The following is a 25,784-nucleotide window of genomic DNA, read 5'->3' on the forward strand; positions in this document are numbered from 1 at the left end:
ATGTGGGCTCTTCATCACTGAATAACAAAATCACATCATAATATTTAGCCCTACCTTTTGAATACAAATCTGAAGTCACTTAGAGCCTGCAAATATCCTGAGTGCTTCTTAAAGTCCATATGTCCCAGCAAAGCAAACTTACGAACACCATCCAGCTCAGTCATGCCTATTGCACAACAGATAGTTATTCTGTTATTCTTAGTAAGACAAGCCAGACTATCCAAAGTGGGTTTGTCTTGAAAATGATGGAAGTTAATCTACATCCTTTATGCTTAAAACCAGGATACTTTAGCTTGTCAGTGCTGTACCAAAATGTGCAGAACTTATGTATCGAGAGTATGTCACGCACACAAGTTTTCTCACAGTAGTTGGCTGTGCTCAAGAGCCTGTATCAGTTACTGAACAGAAAGGAGGACAGTCTGTCTGTGCATTGAAGGGACGATGGCCCCAATCCTGGAACCTGAGACATTGCTTAAACGACAGTTTTCCCCATAGACAAGCAAAGATTTTTGCTAATGAAAAGCTAAAGAAAAGCTCAAAGAGGCACAAAGAGATGCTTTTAACACAAAAGCAATGACTAAGTGAAGGAAAAGTTTAATTTTAGATCAGGAACACTTTGTACACTGGATTCCAGTAGTATTGCTTCCAGTCTATGTACCAGTATATTTGGTCTTTTACTTCACTTCCATTGTAAACTACAATCCCCTTGAAAGAGGAGTTCAATTCGGTAAATAATTTATAATTCACTACTCCAACAGAAGCAGTGGAGTTAAGAACCTGATTAAATCACATTAGCTTAAGTAGCATGCACAAGTAATTCACTGCAGCAGGACTTGGCATAGTTTGCACTGCTGCAGCTGGGCAGTCACCAGACAGATAAAAACTAAGTCCTTGTTTTATTCCCCTCCCTTGCTATGAGACTTAAACGATAATATCCTCTGGGGGAAAAACGAGCAAGACGCAAGTTCTTCATGAATTTGTGAAGACTCTTAGTGACAAGAGTTCACAACTAAAAATAACTGTTCAACTGCATTAAATAACAAACTTTGAGTTCCTTCTACCATACCAAGCCATAGGTATCTTTTTTTCACTGCAGCTATTCTCCATCCTTCAGCTCACACAGGACTTGAACATACAAGCTGTAACAACTTCAAATTTAACATGCCCTGCGACTGGCAGTCACTCCTCCTGCACTGCTCAGTCAGAAGGATGATCAACATAAGGCAAAATGAGCTGCACAAAGAATGTAAAGTAAACAGTCTGCTGATCCCTAGCTCTACATGGACCAAGATCACTGTTTCACTTCACACTACCATTTATCCACTTCCAGCGAGAGAGAGTGGGAGAGGAGTTCAGTATTTAGCACTGCAACTTATGTTTAGCTTCTCTGGAGAGCACCTTCTGCATGGTTTAGTTCTTCTTTTAGTAAAGTACATACAACTACCTCAGGAAGACTCTGAACTTAAGGGAAATGTTTCACCAGCAACAGGCTGAACTTGGAATTAATTACAGCACTAACTGATATTCTAATCACTTAAAGCTGTATTAATTAAAAAGGCTACAGGTAGAAACAGCACACAGATTGAACGAAGGCACAGAAAGATTTAACTTAGAATCACTGAAACACAACAATTACATGGAATTGTAACTTTTTTGGCTTTATCATAAAGCAGCATAGTAGATTTGCTATACTAATTTTAAATATGATAATTTAACCATAGTAAAGACAATTACTTGGAAGTAATGTGGGGGGGAAAAAGAGAGATTAATCTGATAGGGCTAAATACGTGTGACAGTGTAGCATTATGAATAGAAGGCCCAACGTTTTCACAAATTCTCTACCAGTCAACAACAAGCACCACGTAACATTACTTTATGACTCTAGATTCTAGTTTACAACATACAATAAGTTAGAGCTGATATAATTGTACTGCAGATATCCAGCCAGAGCAAACACTGAGTTCCTACATTCCTTCCATTTTCCCTCCCCATTTATCCCACCATGTAGGGACAACTGCAGAAGCAGCATGAGGAGGCTACTGCATGCCTACTCCCAGCTACTACTGATCTCAATCTCTCTTTAGCAGAGTACTGCTTTAGAGCTTCTGCACTCAGCCTGGGGGAGAAGCAGGAGTGAATGCTGAAGAAGTTTGTTCCCACATGTTAGCAACGGATATCCCAGGGTTTTCTCTGCTCCTCCATGTAGCTTTCTTGCTGAGGAAAAGTGACTCAAGCACAGGATTAGCCTTTTCAATAAGATCAAACTGTTTAAGAGCAAAAGCAGGTGGTAGCAAAAAATAGAGTATGACTTCAGTACAAATCCCTCGAAAAGCAGGTGGGCAGCCCCCCACCCAAACCTGAGGTACCATAATGCTGATATTGGCAGTGTTGCAAGATGCTCAACACTGGTAATCAAAGAAACAGTCATTTAACATGCAAAGCAGCACAGGACACCTCTTGCATATTAAGTGTGATGTCCTCGCATCGCTATTGTATCGATCAAATGCAATTAGCAGGACTGGTTATACTTGCTAGTTTTAAATGGTAAGAACTATATGCTCTCTAAGGAGAGTCTGACATCAAAACCACTTTGATCCCAAGTTTCTTACTGAGACAGCTGTTCTGCAGCTCTTATGAACCTATTTGAGATTACTATAATCACTGCTATAGTGGACACTGGCAAGGAGGATGTGGAGTAGAATTCTTCACCATGTTAAACTTTCCTAACCCATGAAAACTCAGAGAACACAGGTGTGTCTCCTCCCTTGGACAGAGAGATTAGATATTTCTGGAATTCACTCCAATTACTGTTTTTTTCAAGATAGAGCTCCTTCTAGGGTCACCGGGACAGTTCTTCCAGTTAAGCAAAAACATACTTCCCAAAGGGAGCTGGAAGCGGCTGTAACCATTTCCCAAGCTGAAATGCCCAAAGTGGCATGAAGTACACACTGGGAGATGATACCCAGTTCGTATTTTGAAATGGATGCCTGATTTGACAGAAAGGGGCGGTACAGCGACAGAAGGATGACTTGCCAAGTCCACTTCCTGTTCTCTCATTCATTTAGTAAATTCCTTTAATTCCTGCTGCAAACTGCACGTTCAGAGACTGCTGTTCTCTCACTCCATTTACAACCCTCCCTCACCACCAGGTCACAAGGAAACAGATCAACCGGTTTGTCTGTGCTGCATTCCATTAGCCATGGATCTTTTCCAATGCTGGCATTACGGTTTTCACAGGATATTAAGAACAGAACCATGTCATTTTGGGGGAGGATTTTTTTAATATTGTTATGTTTGGAAGGAGAGACAGAGGCTGTGCAGCTTCCAAGTCCAAATGGTTTCTTACACCTCATCTCACCAATTCCCTCACAGCTGCACAAAAAGAGGTTCCCAGGAACCTTCGCGATCCAGGGGCTGATAGTCGTGTAGGTAAAAGGAAAAAACCAAGATCCGCCTGGAAGACTGCGGCGTCCACCCAAGCTGAGGCGGGGGAGCGCCCGCGGTGCCCGGGGCGAGCAGCACGGCTCCGGCGCGGCGCCTCCCCCTCCACGGAGCGGGAGGTCCCTCAGGCGACGAGTGACTCTGCACAAATCGCGGCCGCTCCGCACGCCGCGGGGACGCAGCTCCAGGGATAGAAGGATGGACGGACGGATGGACGAAGAGAAGCGGCAGCCCAGAGTCCGCACCGGGGGCGGGCTCGGTCCCGCGCGCCTTCCCGCGGCGCCCAGCGGGACGGCGGCCGCACTCCGGAGGGGAGGAAGGAGGGGACGGAGCGGGTCCCCTCACGGCCTGGCCCCCTCTCCCCGCCCTCAGCGTGCCCTCGACACCCCCTCTCTGAGAGACGGTGCAAGGCAGAAGAGGGGGACCCCGACCCCACGCCTTCTCCGCTGCCCCCCCCTGCGCTCACCTGGAAGTGCTCCTGGAAGCGAATAGGCAGTATCTGGGCCATGGCTGGGGGCGAGCTCCCCAGGGCAGGGGCGCGGGGCAGGGACAGGCGGTGAAGCGGGGCGGCCGGCGGTGCTCCCCTCACGGCGGCGGGAGCGGCGCAGGCGCGGAGCCCTCGCTGGGATGGCGCCCGGCACGCCCGCCACCCTCCTCGGCCTCGGCGCGGGGCCGCTCACTCGCTGGGATCACTCCGCACCTCACCAGCCTGCCAGGGTCTCCTCAAATAGTCCCTCCCCGCCGCCCTTCTTCCTCCGCCCATCGCCGCCGCCTCTCGCCCGCCATCACCCTCCCGCTTTCCTCTGCCCCTCTATCCCTCACTCCCGCTGAGGGCACGGGCTGGGAACGGGGTTCTGAGGAGCGGGTGGTCCCTGCCGCAGCTACGGCCAGCGGAGAGGGGCGGGAGGGCTTGTCAGAGTGCAGGTATCCTTCCGCTGCTGCCACACACGCTCACGTGACCCGGCCCCCTCCCCGGCTCCCTCCGGCGCTGCCCCCGGCCCACCCTCACCGCGACCCCCGGGCCTGCCCCAGACCCACCCTCACACCGACCCTCGGGACTCCTCCTGACCCACCCTCATACCGACCCCGGGGTCCCTCCCGGCCCAGCCTCACACGGACCCCTGGCGCTGCCCCCCGGCCGGTCCTCACATGGACCCCCAGCGCTGTCCCCGGCCCACCCTCACACCGACCCTCGGGGCTTCTCCCTCCCCTTCCCCACAGCCGCGCGACCGCGCCGGGGCGATGCTCCCCTCAGCGCCCCGTGACTCCCGCTAGAGGTGAGGAGTAAGACAAAGAACACCCAGGAGCTGCCTGGTGGGCTCTGGAAGCCAGGAGCCGCCTGCCTGGCACCTGCCGTCGTGGCTGACTGTGCCAAAGTGCGACCCTTCTTCTCCTCCTTCTCGTCCTTCTCCTCCTTCTCCTTGGCAGCCCCAGAACGCCCAAAGGCACTGGGGTCTGGCTGGGTCAGACGGTTGCTCTTGGCTCACCACCCACCGACTTAGCCCTAGCACCATGTGAGCTTTGCTACCTGCAGTCATGGCTGAAGGTAGGCGATGGGGTTTATGACATGTTACCAGCTATGAAAACCATCCAACTGTTCTGCCATGTTCAATTTTTAAATAGAAATAGGGCTCCTTCCCCAAGAGTTGACATTGTGAGTTGGAAGCTATTGAATAACCAAAAAGCAAAGGGTCCAACATACAAGAGATACATCAACACCTTTTTTTTTTTACCCTCACTCCTAGGCATCCCATTAGCATTAAATGAGGGAGGTGAAGGTAACGTTAGTGCTATTTCTCCTAAATTACAGTAATCCTTTGAGGTGGAAATGGCTGCAGTAGTGCTAGCTCCAGCAGTTTTATCCAGAGTATTGTGTTGTTCACATTTTTCCAGAGCTCAGCTCTGGGAAACACAAGATTATAGGAGAATCTCTAATACAAAGCTGAACAAGGGACCCCTGAAGACTCAAAACCAGAAGGCAGATTAAAACAATTTCAAATACATTACAATTTAAAACCTCATTATTTTCGTTTAACCTCATTCATTTTTAGTACATGGAGCTGGGAATTACCAAAACTGGGTTAAGTTTCCAAAGGAATCATAGGTGTGGCTCGCTGAGACACCTGGGTTCCTACTGGCACACACGGTTCCAGACTGCAGCCATGGGGATCCCTTGGTCACGAATGGGAGACTGAAGGTCTACAGCTGGACTGAGGAAACCCTGAACAGCCCATTGAACAGGTGGCTGAGAATGAGATGCTGCTAAAGCCCCATCCCTGCAGAGCTCTGGGATCTGTAGCTCTCCCCAGAGGACTCAGGGTTGGGGTTACACACCAAGGTCTGGTGCCTCAAAAAAACAAAGCAAAAACTGGAGCTAAGATGGAGACAACTTTTCTTTATGTGGTCCAAAGGGGTTTGAGTAGCATCTGCTCTGTAGGTTTGTTAGTTGCAGTTTAATTATGGTGGGTTATGAGTTTCTAAATGCGGGCAAGTCAGCAGTGCTGCAGAGAGAGACCACCAGTGGGACATCAGGACATATCTGTCACCAGCCCATTTTGGTGTAGTGAGCTTGTTCTGTCAACTTCCCTCCCACACATTCACTTTATGGATGCTAATTAATTATATCCAGAGCTCCTATTTTTGCTAATTTATTTCTATTTCTTAAAAAAACCAAGCCACATACTTTCATCACTTATTGTACAAATTAAGTAGTACCTCTTGTGTAGTGTACATAGTTATATATATTTTTATATCATTAATATTTTAAAGAAAATTGTGACAAAGGAGCAACAGATTTTCCTCTGAGATATTTTTATTATTAAGAATTACAAATGCACAGAAGTCACTGTGTACTGTGTGCAATCTTAATAGTCTGGCACTAAGCTGCTGCCATGAACTAGCGAGATCACTGGCTAAGGAAACCAAGGCTCTTTTAAAGTATAATTAAAATTAAAGGTCTGTTATATTTCTTCACTCCAATTTTAATAATATAATCCTTCATGCCCACTCCCAGCTGGTCAAATCCTAATTACAACATCCCATAATTTCTGTAGTAAAAAAAGTATCTCACTTTATGTAAAAGTGCTTTGCCACACTTCTGTCTGCTGATGTCTTTCTCATTTGTATCTTCTTTGCGCTGCTCTGTGTTTAAATATCTGTCCTTTCTAAGACCTGGCTTTGCTGATCCCAAGGGTTGTATTCTTTGCAAGTGTGATCAGCTCTGAAGAGTGAGCTGAGAATGTTGGACATTTTTGCACAAATCAAAAAAATGGGAAAAGTATTTTGCCGTCTTTTCTCCACTTTGCGGCCTGCTGATCTTCCACAGCTAAAGAAACTGACCTCTGTACTGTCAGCTGTGTGCATGGATGTTTTAAATATGTTTGTTTTCTATATTTAGTTTGGGGTCTCTCAATGAAAAGGCACTACTGGCCTTATTTGAGGTATTTTTCCTACAGTCTGTAGTCTATTAAAAGGGAATGTAAAAGGTCCCTAATGGTTTGCTGTGTTAATGTCCCTGTGATTAGCTGACTGCTCTCCTGCTCCTTTATACAAGGCAGAGCCACCACACTCAGTAGCTGAGAAGGGTGTAATCCCTAGCAATCCTTTAACAATGCAAATGAAAAAGCTCCTGGTAAATGTTTCTCTGTTTTTTTCAGAGGTTGCTCTCATCCAAATATTTGGGTTTCTGGCTCATCCTATGGATGGCAGCCTGATGCTCTTTTTCCAGTGTTTGAGAGGAGCCCTGAGAACAGCTGCATTTTTGTCTTGGAGGGGCTGTTATTTACACGGAAAAATGTTGTATGTATGTTCCCAGTCTTCTTCCCACAGAATCAGCCAAGGAAGTCTCACTGAAAAAATAATGTGCGCTTCTCTTAAATGTTTCTCTCAGGTTCTTGCTCAACAACATCCGTTCAAATCACTGGTTAACTACACAAGTGTTCAATTTCCAAATGTTTGGCCACTTTACTGTTTTGATACAAGAAGGTAAAAAAAGTCACTGGCACGTCTTCTGGCCTGTATGAGAAAGCATCCACTACAGGAGACCTGCCTGAGTGGGAACACTCAAACACTTGGGAGTGTTCATCAAAGTGCAGATCCAAGGAACAAGGAGTCTGTGGGTTGGACTTGCACATCCTTGTGCATGATCACTGCAAACTGCTGGGGAGCTGCTGCATGTGGCAAAGCACTAAATGCAGGATGTTGATCCACATCTGTTCCCAGCTGAATGCTGCCTGGCACTGTCACTGTTTTGCCTAACAGATAAATGCAAACCGTAGGAACGCTGGATCAGCAGTCACAGCACAAAGATGTTTTGGTGCAGCAACGACAGAGTGTCACAACAACTCCCAAAGTTCTGATTCCATTTCTCATGGAGAAAATTTGCATTTCATGCATCTCAAGGCCCTCGCTGACTGCCCTGTTTGCTTCAGAATCCAGTTTGAAATTGTACTCCTTGTTTTTCAAACCACACCCTTGCTCCGTGGACTTCTTTCCAGCTTGTCTCCTGGAGACAGTGGCGTCGGCCCCTTTCCTCCTCTCTGTCTCTTCTCTCTCCTTCCAACAAACTCCTTGCTGCTGAGTCAAGAACTGTCTTCTGTCACTGTCTCCCATCCAGAACTGATTCTTTGTACGTGTCCTGCAATCCTTCACTTCACTGCAAAGTTCCATTCAAATAATGCTCTCTTTGCCTGGAATTCAATTATCCTTTTCCATCTGTTCTTACTGAATGCATAACTCTGGGTCATACAAAGCGCTCTGAGGCTCTGGATGAGTTTCTTCTGGTTTTTTTAAGTTATTGCGCAAGCTCCTGAGAGCAGGCTGGTAAAAATTGTAATGTTTCTGAAGAAGTTATTTGAAATGTAAAGATTATGTTGCGGAGTTGTTTAATACGTAATTGTTTAATGTCTAATTCATTCTTTGACAGGAGAATGGTGTTGTACACACTTAGCACTTAAAGAGAGTCCTGTTATGGTGGATTTTACTCTTGACATATTCTTGATAAAGGTCACTTTAGGAATTTAGTTCAGTATGTGAAGCCCCATTCTGTATTCCCTGCACATGAAAGCTCTGCTGGAGATTATTATCTCCATCTCTTCATCATCTCCATCAGCAGATTCTGATAGCATTTAATGTCAAAATGAACAGGAGTGTCTAGAGGCAGTAGCAGTGCAGGCTGGAGGTCTTAGGGTTCCCCACAGAGAATGCCACAGTGACACACAATTTACCTGTAACATGCAAACAATATGCCTGTTTTGCCTCCCAAGAGCATTTCCATCTGAAGGAGCCATTTCTGTCCATGAGCAGGACGCCGACATCGATGCTCTCTGTGCATTTGTAGAGTTGTTTACTCCTTCCCTGGACACTGGTGCTCTTCAGGCTTTGCAGCAGGTGCTGAATTCCTTGCATGGCAGTTTCTTAGCTGAAATTGCAACTCCTCCAGCCCAGCCTTGTAAAAACAGGGGTGTAGTGGTCAGTGACGCCAAGCCAGATAAAGGGCAGGGGAGTCAACGTCTGTCTTCAAAATCCTGACAGATGCATCAGGGCTGCATCCTACATCAACCCTTTTAGAAGCTGAATTCCTCCAGAGTGTTTTCTCTGGCAGCTCATTCATCAAGCAGGTAGAGAGTGAATGTGTTCTTTGAAAATCCGAGCAATGGCAAGAGATGAGGTAGCTCATATAAATCCAGTGTGCATCTCTTGCTAATTTCACTAGGTTTAGAATGACAGAAACCAAGCTATGTTTATATATAAACCAAGTAAAATTTTAGCCGAAATGGTCTGATCCTTAATTACCATTTAGGAGCATAACTAGTCAGTGTGCAGAAATAGGGAATGAGAAAGGGCTGGAAAGGACCTGGAGGGGTCTGCTGGTTATCACGGGTGTCCTATAGCAAGGCCAATGTTGTCCAGTTGCAGATTAATAGGGTGATTCGAGAAATGCTGAATTAGGGCCTTTTAGCTATTTCCTCAAGAGGGAAATCCTCAGTGTTCATTTTTTTAACATTATTATATTGTCAGGAAAGAGAATGAAGCCAAGAAAAGCAGAAACCAAGTTACATTTTAGAATGTAGTGGTAAACCACAGAGATGGTAAACAGACTTTTTATTTTCTAAAGGATATTTAGAATATATTTCCCCTTCCCCTACTCCTGGAAAGAAGTACTCAAAATTCATAAGCTATGAATTCCCCCATCCTCAGAAGGAAACAAGTCTTTATGACTGTGCTTTCCCTATGTTTGCCTGCTTCCTTTTCCCCACCACAGACTGTTTTGAGACCATTGGCCAACTTCAACCATATGTGATGGAGAGGAATAAGCCCAAAGATACTGGATTCCGGCAAGTTTCATGAAGACAGGCGGCCAGAGAATGGAGAGACTTTTATTTAGAAGGAATGGCTGAAGTGGGAGTTCAGCTTTTATTGGCAAATCTATGAAACAGTCAGTGCAAATCATGAAAAAAAAAAAAAAAAAAATCTTTGACCAAGGTCCGTACCTTCTTGAATTAGTTTTATTGTTCATGAAATACTTTTGTTCCCTTTCCTTATGCCCAAATTCCTGCTTTAATATGAATCTGTACCTTTGTCTGCATTAACTTTAAATATAGGTTCAGAAATCCTCTCCTGACAACACCATTATTTTCTGAACTATGTTCTCCCCTTCAAAAACAGGTTTTTGTTAGACTCTGTAATGCTGTTTTATGTATCACAAAGGCCCTAGGTTTTTTTCTATCAGCTTATAGGACTTCAGGAAGCTGAAGATAAAAGTCACTCTCATTTTCTTATTCACTCCTGGCTTTCTGTCTGGAGTTGTTTGTGGAACAGGTTTTAATGGACATTCTCTGCATTTCTTGTTTCTTAATGACATATACAACCTGAATGCAACAGACTGGCTTTTCTGGATTTTTTTTTTTTTTTTTTTAGAATTTTCAAGATACAAACACAAGACAGAGATGTTTCCCAGAGAGGTTCAACATTCATACATTTACTACCTTTTAGATTATTGACAACAAGCAAGATGGCTGAGCTGGAATAAAATGTAGGCAAGCACAGGCTTACAAGCTGAAAGTCCTCATAATAAAATGTCTACCTAAAAAAAAATTCCTATTAGTGCTCAGTGCCTACTAGGCAGAAGCAATATGTAAGCACTTTGCAACCCTGTCACTAGAATGAATTTAGATGACACAAGATGAAAACAGCCATGCCCCTTTATGCCAGAGCTTTCAGTGTAACTGATGCTACTTGTATGAGGGATGTTGAAAAAAGGGAGAAAAACTGTGCAGAGGCCTTAACAAGCACCAGAGGGAATTTACAGTGCTGTCTTTTTAGAGTATAATTAATCTTTTTAGAAAGCTCTTCCTGAATTTAAAGAGTATTTGGTACTTTCTACTTTTCTAAAGGCCTGAGGGATGCCCTGAAACATAAAAAATTACATCACACTTTTGGCAAACTGCTGTTCCAGATATGTAGTGTATCTTTAGCAAACACAAAAAAATGAAAGGGGAAGCATACAAAGGGCTAGTTAAACCATTTATTTAGCATTTTATTGACATGTTTCTTTGCAGATTTTTGGTCCTTATCATGGAAAAAATGTGATCTAATAAAGTACTAATTTCAAAAAGAGTATATGGAGGTTGTTATGGAGTAGCTTTTAGTTGCCTCCTTCTTTCTTCACCTAGCCATACTGCATCCAGGAAGAAAAGGGATGATTTCTAACCCCAGTGTCAGAATTTTCCCTCTTTCATCTTAGCTCTCCACAAGTCATTTGTTCCAACTCAGCCAGAGTCTAGTGTTTAAAATTCTGGATGGAGTAAGGCTCTAGCTACAGCACACCAAAAGTGAGTCATCTTTGTGTGTTTCTACCCATTTTGTGAAGACTGAAACATGTTAATAATAAGCAGCTCTTCTTTTGTTTCTTTGGTTATGCTGGAAGAGGCAAACTAAAGAATTAAAAGAAACAAGTTTAGTGTTAAGAAATAAGCACTTTCATGGACCCCCTCAAGATCTTTAAATATCTACATATTTCTCTTCTAGCTCAGAATGTGAGTGAGACAGTACATGATGTGTTGCCTGATGCAAGAACTATGTTCAGTTAATGCATATTGCCAAGCTCGTGTCTGTAAACGGGAGCTTGATTTGCTATATCTGGGCTGTGACTGGTCATAGTCCTTCACAAAGGCAGCAAAATAGCAGAATAAATGGTAGAATACAGGGAACTCTTGAGCATTTTGATCAATTATTCCAAAACAAGGGTAGTGAAATCTAGGCCATAGGATTAAAATGTGGTCTGAATCCACTCTAATTTGTAATATAAAGTTAAACATTTTGGAATGGTCTGTCCTTTCCCAGTCCACCCACTCATGTCGAAAAATGATGCAGTTGGATTTGGTGGTGATGCCAAGGTCGTGGCAAGCTGTGAGCATGGTCTCTGGTTAGGCAGGGCTTCCTGATGCATTCACTGGTGTGTTATCTCCTCAGCTGCTGGGTTACGAAACAACAAGGCAGCATCTATTACACTGCTGATCTCAGATATCACTTCCTCTGTCATCTCCATTCATAGTTACATATGACATGCAAAATTATTTTCAGCTCTATTTGGCTTGCATGTAGTCCAACTTTGCAGCTCCCCCCTGGACTCTGTAAATACAACAGCAGGAAGAAGCCACCTTTTGTCCCTTTGGGCCAGGAGGATATGCCAAACATCAACATGGATGTGTTCCTGAAGACCAAACTGCTTTCTGTAAGTCTGCTCACAGATTTCACAATCCATCTGTTTTCTGTAAAATGCAGTTATTTACAGCAAAGTTCACTTCACAGTACAGTAGCTGCTGTTTATGTTGCTATTTCTGTTGAGGCTCAATATTGTCTATTTTTCATTATATCTCAATGCTGCCTTTAATTGCCTCTTTCCAGCAGATTTACGCATTATCCCTCCTGGCTGTTCACACACAGACTTCCCTTTACTTGGCAATCTTCCAGTCACTCCATACTACAGAGAGAGGTACTAAAACAGCAGAGCAATTGATGAGAGTTAAAATAAAACATGATCTACATGACCTACAGATGACTGAGCAATTGGACAACAGAGCATCTGAGACTCAGCAGAAGTTCTATTCCTTCTCTTGACTGTTCATTTTATACTTTTGGGCAGGTACAAAAAAAAGGTGATAGAGGCTTAACAAATGTATTTTGAAATGTTATCTAATGCCTTTATTTATCACTGCTCCAGGGAAGAGTATGTTGGAATTAATGATTCTCTCAAATAACAAAAATTGTTCTCACAGGAATCAGCTTCATAACCCTGACACTTGTGACACGTGGGGAAGCAGAGACATTCCCTAGAGATCTGCTGGGGTCATTAACACAGCTAGGCTGACTCAGCAGTACATCTACTTGTGCCCAACTGCAAAGATATAAGGACGCTTAATGGCTCTAATGTGGTGCTCAACATAAATACACACCTATTTCCTAAATAAGTACATTCTTAATTTAAGGCTCCAGCATCTTGCTGTTTAATGCCCCAGACCTCACTGCTCTGTCATTGGCAGTAGCTGCTGGTGTCCAGTAATACACAGAAACCAGCAATGTGGGGCTGTGTCCCACAGAAGAGCTACTTTGGTTGTGCTCTTCATCCTACCTCACTTGGGCACAGGTGAAACCCTCAGGCTCCTGGCAGGCTGCCATTGTAAACCCAGCACAGCTGGCTTGAGTGGAAAGCAAGGCCTCAATATTGCATTTCAAACACTGATTAGTAAAGCAGGTGATTGAAAAAAAGGTGTTTGTTTAGCTTATGGAGATTGTGGAAAAGAAAACAGCTCCAGAAATCCAAAGCTAGAAATACTACAGCAATCAGGTACGTCAGATTCCTCTGAATGAGGTTCCCTCCCTCCACTTTCAGCTGCAAGGATGAAGGTCTTTCTCAGACAAGCACTGGACAAGCAGTTGAAATCCAGCTTGACAGAAAGCCATTCAAAAGGGTCAAGAGTAAGGATTCAGGCAGTAAAATAAATACCTGGAGATGGAAAAATCCTTATCCATTTTTCCTCCCTGGCACAATAATTCCATTTTGGAATTATTGTGCCAGGAAATTATTAAATCACACAAGTTTCAGTAATGAATGTATTACTTGGATGGCATGGGAAATTGCTGGGGGTTATAGCTAAGGAAAATAACTTTCCAAAGTCAGCAATGAAAGATCAGATAGATGAGCAGGATGACAACTTATATGGACGTCTAAAAATAGTGCTGGTATGGGAGGGTATTCTTCAAAGTAATACAAGTAAGCATTAAGAGGAGACGTGTGCATAAAAAGCAGAGGGGTCTTTGTTCAGCATTTTCTGCCGTCATTCAGCAGAAAGGTTCCCAGTGATATTTTGGTTTATCTGGGAAGACTCTGACACCTAATTAGGAGAGGGACAAATCAGATCTGCACTTCTGTATCTAAAAGGCCGTGTTTAAGCCTTGAGAACAAGGCTACATTACAAATGCCAGTTCGGGGCATGCCAGAGTTGTTCTGTGGCTCGATAAGGTTGGTGCCTTCATAAGAGGCCCCTCAGGAGCTTGTTTTCTCACCTGCTTAATGTTGCAATTCAGTTTCAGGTCATTCAACAAAAATTAACCCGTGACTGAACTATTGCAACTATGTCATTTAGGAAAGAACACCCTTCTCTCCATGTGCTGATGAATATTTTCTACCTGGCTCAGTCACACCTGCACAGGGAGCATGTGGAGAAGAGGTGGGAGGTGGCAGTGGCAGTTTGGGTATAGCAAAGTGGGCTCTGCATTGTCACTAACTGCGCCTGCCTTGCATTCTGAGCACATGTGGGGAGGATCCCAAAAGCACCCACAAACCCTCCTAGCTCCTATCCATGCTGTATGAATGTGTGGAGCTTTAGGAACAAGATAAATGCCAGAAATGTCAACAGCTTTAACAACAATGTGCAATGAAGCAGATAAAATGACTCAGGTCTCCTCTGCAGTGCTGTTAGCAGCCTATACATTATTTTCAGGGCAGAAGGCTGCAGAACTTTGAATCTGGAATTGTCTTGAGTCTCCATCAAAATCCTGCCTTTTAGGAGTTCTTGGCTTTCCACAAAAGTCAAATTACAAGTAGTAAGTCCTTGGGCATTCAGTCCTGGTCATCCTGCTTGCATTATTCCAGGAAGAAAAATACAAGCTGATGTCCTTCCTCACAAACCTTTCTCCATGGGTAGATGCAATCAGGTTTCAACCTTTGCTTTGTTACATGACCTATTTATATTGAACTGCTGGATTTCTTGGCTGCCTCTCTACCCAGTCTTCACTCAAAGAGGAAAGGAACATCCTGTCATCATCATCCAAGAGGATCAGTGGGCAGAGATGTAAATAGGTTGGCCAATCCAGGCACAAGGAAATGATGAAAATAGGGCCATAAAGTTAAGACTTCCAAGACCTGAGGTTGGGAGCAGTGGTATGCAGTAACCCAGCACTGACATTACTGTGGATCTTACTGGGAGCCAAGAGCCGACTGCACCACCACCCTTTGCAGTTGCTTCACACAAGGCAATTCCTGCAGGAATTTTTCTTCAAAGGCACCCAGTTGACAAACATTACATGCAAAGAAAGAGCACAGAAATTCTAAGAGAAATCTGGGGCTCAAATTTTAGGGCAAGCAGGTCAGGTTTTACAACCTACATAATTCGAACTCAATTAGAGCTGGCAAAAACCAGTCAACCGATGAGGGCATACTGAAGGAAAACTCTTCTCTTAGCTATTTCTTTCCCATAGGAGGAGACTGGGTGAATTTTGTGAAGTAAAATCAATGAAGAAATTTTTTGGAGTAAAATCAAAGGAAGATTAACTGTGTAATTCTTCCCAACTGCCCTAACATGGTAGATCTGAAATTATAAACTCCTTTGGGCAGTGGCTCCTACTCTAGGGCTGTCAGCACCTGACATACCCATTCCTAACTATCATCTTTCTACACTGGAGGGTTAACGCCCACAGCGTGGCCTTGGTGGCACACTCCATACTCTTGCTGCCCTCGCTGGCGCTGTGAGGCTGTGAGACACCCCAGGGCTGGCCAAAGGTTTGTTCTTTCAAGTGACAGAAATTCAGCAGCTCTTCAGAGTGCTGGCCTGGGGTAGAGCTCAGTGCTGGCCAGTGACTGCTGTCCATTAACAGAGAGAGCAGATTTACAGTTAATGTGGAGGGAAAAGGAGAGTCATCTTGAATTGAGAGGCCCACTGTTCTCCACAAAATACCCACAGCTAGAGCTGGAAGTCCATTTTGTAGAAGGTTCTGCCTCACCAACAGCAAAGTCACAGTCCATCTAGACTTTTTATAGTGGAGGCAGGGCTGCACAGTCACTGTATTTAGTAAACCCTGCCTGGCATTCAGGGATCCTCCCAATTTGGCAGCCTGCTTATTCTGGAGGCACCACCCTGCTTGCTTTCAACTGAGCTCTACCAACCCCTCAGTTCTAGCCCCAGTGGGGTTGTGCTTCATATTTTCCCAGTCTGGGAATTTGTAATAAATTTATTTGGAAGCAAACCAACCAACCAAAAAGAAATTAAAATCGTAGAACTCCCTCTTAAAGCCAAATCTCTTTTCAGAAGCAGGGAGAGGGGCAGGCAGAACCATGGAGTCCTTCATTCCAACAGCCCCTGCTCTGCCTGGTGTTAAGTACTTGGATGAGCATCCTTTACCTCCCCTTCCCCTCACTCATTCCCCAGGAAGGCAGGGACTGCACTGTAAGCAAGGAAGTCCTTGAGAATACACAAAGGGTTGAAATGCCTGACCAGCCATAAAAAACCAGCTGTCTGAGAAATACCCTGAAGAGTCTGAAACTGATTCTCATGCCAGCAGAGCAAGCAAACTATTAATATTCCTAGCAGAGATCCAGAATCTACTGCACTGCTCCGTTCTCTATCATCTCCCACTGTGCTCTTTGTACTATTTTGATTTTTCTATATGCAACAATCACGTGCAGAGACAGAAGGGCTCTCAATTCCCATTTGTTGAAGAACTCTCAGCAAAAAGGCAGCAAACCAAAGTTATCTGAATTTTTAAAAAATCTGTCAGTCTCTCTATTAACTTTCCTTTTTCAGAGCTTTTGTAATAAATAGCACTTCTGAATCTCTGCTTTACAGGATCAAACAAAATTAAACTCTACTGCAAAAAAAAAAATTCAGAAGCCAAGTTCCTCCCTTCATTTTCTTACAGTAAGAACCTACCTGAAGGTCAAGACATTCAAAGATTTTTCTACCATCACCCAATTTGGGACCACACAAATATCACAAGAAGGTTTTCAAGATGGTTTGTATCTTTTTTTGCCTTACACCTGTTTCACCTGCCTTGTTCATGCATACATCCAGTTATTGATATTCCTGATAATACCAAGCACTATGGCAAGGTTACTTTTTAAGCAACATCTGGAATTATTTTATCATCAAAAATAATTTTTTTGCAAAAATAAATGCTGGTTTACATTCCTCTCTCAGGATCTAAGAGGATCTGCTCAAGAATAACATAGAAATGTCATACCCTCTTTTTATTCTTAGAAAACAAAACCCACCAGCTGCAAACTTACGTCCATGCTAGCACAAACCTGATAGAGTAGGTCCTGCATTTTAACAGATATTATGAAGGAAAAATATCAACGAAGTTGTAATAAAAAAATAAATGCAACAACTCTTTATTAACAACAAACACCTTTTATTTACTGTCTTGCCATTCAACACTCATTCCATTCAATCTCTTAAATTGCTGAACTACAGTTCAGTTTAGCATTTAAATAAAAGAGAATGCAATTTGACTTGTACAAAAAGTGTTATACCTGGGTGGCACAGAATTAAAAGTTCTATTTTAAAAAGCCATAGACACAAATAATTTTAAATCACACCTGTGATTTAAAAATTAAGTCCTATGTATTTCAAAGTAAAAATTAACACATATCCTCCATATGTTGTTATGCTTGTAAAAATGCCTACAAAAATCTGTTTGTTCAGAAGGCAGAGTGGTTGGAAAGTATCTTCTATTTCACCATTTAACAAAAGACATCACAAAAACTACTAGGCAGCAAAATATTTCAGGTGAATTTCACACATTAAAAGAACCCCTGACACCATCGTGTCCCAACAATTTCAGTAGGGCCAATACAGCCAGCACAGCAACAGAATCTGTGTAGTATGGACTAACATTCAGCACATATCATTTGTTACAAGATTTAATTCAATGCTCAGGAAATTTAAAATTCAAGTACACCTAGGAGTCTAGTCATCAGATACTGGTTATTCCCATTTTTTTCCCTTGCTGCTTTTAGAATTTTTTGTCTGTGTTATGAAGGGTATATACTACTTCCCCAGTGTTTAAAAATCTCTTCAAAATTGATTAGCAAACTTTTTGAGAAACTGACAAATTGCCTTTTATAAAGAATACTTAAAATATTTTTTTGCCATCTTCTTCTGACCTTATTAAACTTCTACCCAAGCCAATAAAATTAACCAGAGCTGTTTTGCTGCAAGAACACCAGCTTATATGCCAACATGAATATATAGGCAAAATAATTTATTTTACTACATAAGTGCAAATTAAACTTCTTCTGAAAGTCCTGGACTCTACACAGTTTAAGTTTTTCAACAGTATCCAAGAAGAAATAAAATGCCATCTCAGGAAACACTAAGTAAAGCTACTGAAGTAAATCCTTCATTACACATGCAAACTGGCATTTCCTGGAAAAGCAAAAATCATGTGGTTTTTTTTCTTTAAATTTCGTTTTCCTGTAGGATGGAAAATTATTCCAAGAGAAAAAAAAATCATCACTATTACAAAATAGTGGTGTCTCCTCATGTCAGTTATGTTTGTTATCAGCAAAAATCAGTGTGAAAGCAGACACAAGCAATTCAGTTTGTAGCAGAAATTCTTTTATATCCATGCACCATCTTTTTCCCCCTGCAAAAGAAATCCAGTGTGGGAAATGATCCTTTAAAACAAGGCCATTAAAACAAAACAAAAGTAATAAAGAGAGCAGGAAAACCTAAGCAAAGGCAGGCATACATTACTGAGGCAGTGAATGGGATTGTTAGAAGACATGAGAAGTTAGACCTCTGTATAAATTCCACATGGCTGAAATCCTGGGTTTCTACTCTGCTTGGATCAGGGCATTCTCAAAGCACAAACAGGATTCATTTTTTATTCCCAAAGCAGAAATAGGGATTTATTTTTTTATTCCCCTTCCCTGCCCATGTTTTTAAAGGCACCAAAGATATCCAGGATGCAGTGAACATTTCATAAAACCAATACAACTACACATTTGCTCAAAAACTTGAAGTTATTTTGTGAAATAATTTAGACTAAAAAGGGAATAGCTTACATCAGAAAGGCAGTACGCTTCACCCTTAAGTCAACGATTTTTGCTTGGATTCAAGCTCCAGACTTCTTGCTACACATAACACAACTGGATCCTCCAGTGACATTTTTCCTCCATTTGCCACACCTTACTCAAGAAAATCTCAGTGTCCATCCTTGTTATCAGAGTCTTACCTTAGCAGTAAAACACTGAGTTGTGACAGTTGCTTACAGGTGAAGGCAGACTTCACACTAAAAGGAGTGTTATTAAAACAAGTAAGAAACAAAACCAGGTATAATAAAAATTTCAATCTTCCTTCACTGAGGTACTTAACATATGAATACTAACAATTGCATAATTTACTAAGTAAATGTATCAACTGTCTTGAGACATCAAATCATATAATTAACAAATATTCTAACAGAGTAAGAGAATTAATCAGGGTATAAACTCAGACAGTAAAATGATACATTAATATTAATAGGCTATTTATAGTTCTAAATGAGCATAAATGATACAAACTGAAAAATTAAAAAGCAATTAAAGGTACTTAATAGCTCTTAAAGTTTTATGTCCCTGCAAAACAGATTTTTTGGGGAGGGATTGAAATCAATGCCATCAGTAACAAAGGAAACAAAGGCTCACCTAAAATCTAATTCACAACTCAACCCTGCTAGCAATCCAGGAATAGTATTTTTTCCACAATACTATGTCCATTAAGTGTAGTGGTTTTAGTGATTTCTTTTTCTACAAGTGAACTTTCAGGAGACAAAGTAGAAGAAGAAAGTCTCAAGTTCTCTTATCTCCTTAACAATTGGATGCACCTTGTGGCAAGTGAGCTCAAGGTAACAAATCCCTTGAAAAAGGAACAAGGGGGGTGTGAATGGGACATCTGTGAAGGGGACAAGCTTGATAGCACAGAACACCAAGGTCTTTAATTCATAAGGCAATGTGGCATTTTCAAAAGTAACAATCTCTTCCTAGCCACACACTGTCACTTGTGATGTTCCAACACTGACACAGGTCCCCTGGCCTCTCCAAACAGGAGCAACTTGCTTGTTTTCAAGACAGACAGCAAGTTCTCACTTGTCTCACTGTCATGTCTTCAGGCTGGAGCAGAATTTTGATTATTTTGTTCTACAGTGACCCTTACAAAAGAACAAAACAAAGTGAAAGGCCCAAATTCTAGCTGGAAGACTCAAAAATGGTTTTGGGCTTTTCCTCATTTGCAGGAATTTTTCATACCTGCTAAGCCAATGCAGATGTATGTGAACCACAATGGGGTTTCTTAACAGTCACATTACTTAGCAAAACACAGCATCTGCTCCATCCCTAATCAGATCTGAAATAAATGCTAAAGAACAATCTTCTACAATCTGTTTGTGCACTATCAGATCAACTCTCCATTTCTAAAATGGAAGCTATTTTTTCAAATAACCACCTAAATGAATAAGCTGAGAAACAGCAGAAAATTAAAAACAGATGGTGACCATTTCTGCAGAAGAATCTTCAAGAGCACATACATTTAAGTCCTGATTTTGTTACCCAAACTTTTTGGGTCACTGTCAATGAACATTTCTTGCAAACCATAAGATACCCTTAGAGATCTTTACTGACAAGACTGTTAAGGCAATAGTATTTAGTTACCCAAACATAAAAACCACAATTTGTGGATGCACCATTTGGGCAAAGTCATCTTAGGAAAGGGAACGCACACAGGATATTACCATAACTGCATGACACCCTTGATATTTTACAACGTCCACAGAACAGCTTTCCTTAAGCTCCAGAAATGCCACAGAACAGTCACTTAAAAATATTTTTACAGCTGGAAATCAGCCTTTTTTCAGAATTTAACATATCTGTAGGTAAACAGAATTAGCAACATTTGCTCCGAACAAAGCAGCACATTCTGTTCCCCCTGCCCGTTCCCCAAAACAGAGGCAAAAATGCAGTTCTTTTTCTCATCCCAGGCCAAGGACACCGCAGCTCTGTGGAGTGCGAATTCCTCTGCGCACATGACGCAGTTACACAACTGAGCAGGGCATCCTGACCCAATGCTGAGATTTTACTCCACATGCCCTTTTCCTGTGTAGACTAAGAGGAAATGTAAATTATTGTGCTGACTTAAAACTACGTAATTTTAATGACAATAAAACCAGTAACACAGCAGAAAAAAAAGAGAAACAGACACCACCCAAGATTTTTTAAGAGATCGGTTGAGATGAGGCATTCAGGATGAACCAACACTGGACAAAAGAAATTCTAAAAATCCTTTAAAGTTGTCGGACTTTCCTATCAGTGTTTTTGATGTTGACATCCAGTGTCTCTACTTTCTTTGTGAGCCGATCCAACATGTCATCCTGCTCTTCTATTTCGGTCTGCAGGCCAAGAGCAAGGCTCTTCAGGCGACTCAGCCCAGAAGACATCTCATCTGTCAGGGTAGAGAGGGACCATAAGGAATCAAAGTACTATAACACATACTGTTTAAATGGACACTATCAGGATTCCTTCTTCTCCAAACCCCTGGGTTAGAAAACATTAAGATACAATTCCTCAAGTCTTGAGCGTTCCTCTGAAATAGAGGAAGGACGGATATATTCATACTTGTACTGTTACTACCAGAAATGGTAACTTCCTTCTTTCTTACATTATAACGGCAAATGCTTAACACCAAATTGGATCTTTATCAAATGACATACCCTGTAATGTAGTTTTTACCTTTTTTTTTAATGTATCTCATAGAAAATTTGGTACATATTTTCCCTGCTCAGCATACACAGTATGCTCACTAGCTCAATTGTTTTTCTTTAAACTTCATGCAGAGATGATATCAATGTGCTGGAAATCTAAGCAGTTATTTATCATAGATGAAAAACTCCCATTTCCAGATTTTCTAATTGACCAAAAGGTGATTATTTCATTGCATGATTGAATGGCATAAATGCTTCTTGAGGTTAGTAAGTTTTCCACAGCTTGTGAATAGAACAAATGGGCTTCCACTAGATCTTATGACTGACTATTTCTCTTTGATTTATTCCTTTCTGATTTTTTTTCAATCTCTTCTTTCTAGGTCAGCTACACAGTGACACATGTAAGCAAACAGGCACTTTGTCTATATGCTACAGAACAAAGGAAGGCAAACTCAGCTGAATGGTTTTGAGAAGTAATAAAAGAAATGCAGCAAATCCACAAATTAAATATTCAGTGCCTTTCAATTCTTCTATTTTTGGCAAAACATGTTTATTTCAAAAGCTGTGCATAGCTTTAAATTATTTGGGTTCAAACTGATGTACCATGTGGATAGTTTTGAAATGCAAATACAAGCAAATTTTTTTTAAAATTATCATCAAATTTTGCATGTTAACTAAACAAAAAAGTGTTGGCAATATATCACTTAGTAATTTTATCTGGTTTAGGAGTCAAAAATTCACAATTGTATGACATTAGCTTCACTTTCTTCACTCACCTAAGTTGTTATCAATCTTCTGGTGGTAAGCTCGCAATTGTTGGTTCTTTGGGTAGGCATCCCTTTGCACTGAAGAAACTAAATCTGCTTTGTTGAAATCATTGTCTGTTAAGAGTACAGAGTACAGAATATTATATAATGAAAAAGCTTGTGAGAAGAGGCTTTGAACTTTTAGAACGACTGTTAAAAATTAGTTTGAACACAGCTGCCAGGTAAACACATAACCAGAGTATCAGGAGTAGTCCAGCACCACTGTCTATAGGCCAGCTTTCAAGATGAACACTTAAGCTACAATTATTCTCTTTTGGGCTGCCACTTGTAGTTCTAGTAGGGAGTTGAGAGAGAAAAGCAAACCCAGCCCGCCCGCGAACGTCCAGGGGGGACAAAGGGGAGGGACGGTCACCGGGACCCGCAGGGAGCCGCCCCAGCTGAGGCCGCCGGAGCCGCTCTGCCCTCTGCTGGACAGACCTCGGCACTACATGGAGTGGGATGGGGATCGAAGTCCCCAAAGCCTTCCTTACTCACACAACATCATCGATATCCTGCTGCTTTCCCACTCTTACTGTGTTAAATAACCGAGGCTCACTTCATAAAGAAACAGTTATTTGGTATGAAAAAGCCCTCACAGAAGTTAACGGATTGAGAGAAGGAGGAACAAGGCCAAACTCCATACACCACCTTCTGAGAATCAAGAAATGACTTCAGTATGAAGGGTTAGAATCCATGTTTGAAATAACAAGGAAAATGTATCTGAAAACTACGACAAATGATGGTTAAAAGGAGGACCTCTGAACTTGTAACATTATGGCAAACCTGGGGAAACCCTGTCTGCACACTGTGTACACTCTCAATGCAAATATAAGCACTGGATGTGTTTAGACTTTAGTAGTATAACATCTTCGCTATGGATATAAAGAGTTTAATAGAAACAATTCCCTAGAATTCAAAGCATGAAGGCTGGGATACAAATCTCAAGATATTAGGCAGCAATGTAAGTCAGCAGCTGGGCAGGCTGAAGAGTCTCTGCCTTCTGCAAGTTTGCCCCACATGAATGACAGGCGTTGAGTGTAAAATAAAGTTAACAAACCTGAATTATCTAGCTTCCTTAAATTTGGATGGCTTTCCTGGTATTTTGACTCTTGTTCTTTACTAGACGTCAGTGCTTCTTTTAACCTAGTAAAAAAAAAAAAAATAAAAAGAAAGCATTGCTATTGACCTTGGCATTGAAGAAATACGGTAGATAGACCATCTCAGGAGTTCACGGGAATTTGAAAGAATCAATAGATGTTTTATATTCTGATTTTCTGGTGACATTTCAGAGATGCTGTGGGAGACAAGTCCCAGATAAAAAGTTTATGTTACTTGCCTGCTGTTAGCATAATATTCAGGGGCTCCATTCTGCTCTGGCTTGCTCTCTGGAGGTTTGGCTTTGAAGTAGTTTACCAAGCCCCCCCAAACACTCTTGATGCTGTTTATGTGCCTTTGACTTGTCTTCAAGTCCTGGTCCATTTTATCCACCATCTGCTCCGTGCGCTTCAGTGCCTCTCCCTGACGGATGAGCTCCTAAGAGGCATTGACAGAGAAAAGCAGATCATAAAGCCAGGATAAACTGAGACATCAAAGAATTAACAGATACCCTAAAGAAAAAATAACAATGTTCCTTCATCTGTGCAGACTGTTTCTGAGGGCAAACAGCTTCTTCTTTCAGTCCTCTTCCTCCAGGACATTTCAGTCAAGAATTGCTTGTCAGCCACAGCATTAACCAGCTGTAAAATCCTCATCTCTGTGACGTGCCAGCTTCCTGGCACCTACCACAAACAGCATCCAGGAGTTTTCTGCACTGGCCTTTTGTCAGGCTGACATTTGCATCTATGGCTGATCACCACATGGGTGATGAGGAAATGCACAGGTTTATGGCAGGGGAATGAGCAAGCAGGACAATTTCTAGTTACGAACAGCACCTTCATTGGGAAGGGATTCTATTTTCACCTTACTGGGATGTCTCTGATAATTTACAAACAGAATAACCAAAGGAAATAAACACAAACGTAATTTCTTCAGGCTTCAGGAATATTTCAGTTAATTCTAACACTGCAGGATTTAGGAATTTTTATAAGTACAAGTACATTATTTTCTAATTCAGCAGCACAAACACTATTCCAAAGTAATCCAAAGATTAATGCTGGAAGGAAAGTTGCCTGCAGCTACCACCAGTGCAAAACAAAGAACTTGTGTTCATATTCTTGCTAAACTCTGCGGAATTTTAGCTGAATTTTCTTCTTTTCTCCCTCTCTCAATAAAGCAGCAAACACACAGACTTCAAGTTTTACCACAGGCCCTGTGTCAAGCCTGAATTCTTGATTCCTCACTTGTGATTTCCTGGACAAACAAATCACGAGTCTGAAAATTCACAGAAGTCCCACCAAGAACCCTCTGAGCCTAAGGACTAGCTGCATCTTGGGGATGCTCTGGGGTTAATTTAGGCAACCACATCACCCAAGGACCATCCCATGAGCAGGTGACACAACAGACAAATGCTGAAACAGGGCCTGAGGAATGAAGGAAATGATTAATCACGGTGAACCGAAGCACATCACAAACAACTAACAAGGCAGGCCCTTCATCTAACCAAGAGGACTGCTGAAAACTTTCTAGTCAGATAAAAATTAGTAAGAATGGTTGAAAGGAGCTGAAGACACGGCCGAGTCCCAGCCTCAGACAAACAGGCTGTAACTGGGATTTTTCCCTCAAAACCTAAACGCCACCACCCAGAAAACACAGGGACAGGCTGCCTGGAGAACACCGAGTAACCCTAAGGAGGAACTTTTCGGGAGACTGTCTGGAGGAAGGGAGAACAAGACTCCGGTCCCGGAGGTCTGAGCGAAGGGGGAGCGCTCGGGCCCTGCGGCGGCTCTTCCCCAGCGGCCCGGGGGTGAAGGCTCCGCTCCCGGCCCCGACCCACCTCGGAGGCGGCCACGCCGATGCGCTCAGACTCGTAGAGGAGCGACAGCGAGCGGGTGGTGCTGTCGGCAGTGGCGGCGGAGCGGCGCAGCACCTCCTGCTGCAGGAACCGCTGCCGGTCCGCGCCGCCCGCCCCGCCGGGACCCGCCGGCGCCACATCCTCGTCGTCGTCCTCCGCGAACGGGTTGTAGCTCCTCGGGAGCGCCGACATAGCAGCGCCGACCGCAGGAACGTCCGCGAGGAGCCCCAGCCCCTCACGGACAGTCCCCAAACCCCTGCCTCGGGCCGCGGCCGCTCCGCTGCTTCCGCCCACGGCACCGAGCGCCGGGCGGAAGCGCCGGGCGGAGCCACCGAGCGCACTCCCCTCCGCGGGGCGGGGCGAGCGGCCGCAGCAGCGCTGGGGAACGGGCGGCTGCTAGGCGAGACCACTGAGACGGGGGGCGCGGGGGGGATGGTGGCGCTGGGCGCGCCTGCTTGAAGGGAGGGCGGAGCAGCGGGCGGAAGTGAAGCCGCGCTAGGCGCTGCCGGTTCCTGCAGCAGGAGGTGCTGCGCCGCTCCGCCGCCACTTTTTTTTTTTTTTTTTTTTTTTTT

At 43.0% G+C, this 25,784-nt stretch overlaps 2 protein-coding genes and 1 long non-coding RNA gene across 7 annotated transcripts in view; 1 reads left to right on the top strand and 2 right to left on the bottom strand.

Moving 5' to 3' along the window:
* The window catches only part of CLTCL1 (clathrin heavy chain like 1), a 34,579-nt gene extending 30,531 nt beyond the window's left edge, over positions 1 to 4,048 (bottom strand). For all 5 annotated transcript variants that reach the window (XM_042034957.1, XM_042034955.1, XM_042034958.1 and 2 more), the window contains exon 1: positions 3,908 to 4,048. In XM_042034957.1, coding sequence (XP_041890891.1) covers positions 3,908 to 3,949 — 42 coding nt within the window. In that variant the 5' untranslated portion in view covers positions 3,950 to 4,048. The remainder of the gene's footprint in view (positions 1 to 3,907) is intronic.
* Positions 4,049 to 4,193: 145 nt separating this feature from the next.
* LOC121667852 lies at positions 4,194 to 11,061 on the top strand. Its single transcript, XR_006017174.1, has 2 exons — positions 4,194 to 4,987; positions 7,331 to 11,061. It is a non-coding gene; the product is annotated as an uncharacterized LOC121667852 (long non-coding RNA).
* A 6,048-nt stretch (positions 11,062 to 17,109) lies between these two features.
* On the bottom strand, positions 17,110 to 25,629 carry SNAP29 (synaptosome associated protein 29). Its single transcript, XM_042034933.1, has 5 exons — positions 25,195 to 25,629; positions 23,599 to 23,795; positions 23,320 to 23,405; positions 22,233 to 22,337; positions 17,110 to 21,197 (listed from the first exon to the last, which is right to left on the bottom strand). The coding sequence occupies exons 1-5, from the start codon at positions 25,402 to 25,404 to the stop codon at positions 21,040 to 21,042; spliced, it is 756 nt and encodes a 251-aa protein (XP_041890867.1). The 5' UTR covers positions 25,405 to 25,629; the 3' UTR covers positions 17,110 to 21,039.
* Between the last annotated feature and the right edge of the window lie 155 nt (positions 25,630 to 25,784).

Source organism: Corvus kubaryi, unplaced genomic scaffold (assembly GCF_017639235.1).
Source record: "Corvus kubaryi isolate FWS band 111438036 unplaced genomic scaffold, C.kubaryi_AGA036_p1.0 37382, whole genome shotgun sequence".
Taxonomy (NCBI): domain Eukaryota; kingdom Metazoa; phylum Chordata; class Aves; order Passeriformes; family Corvidae; genus Corvus; species Corvus kubaryi.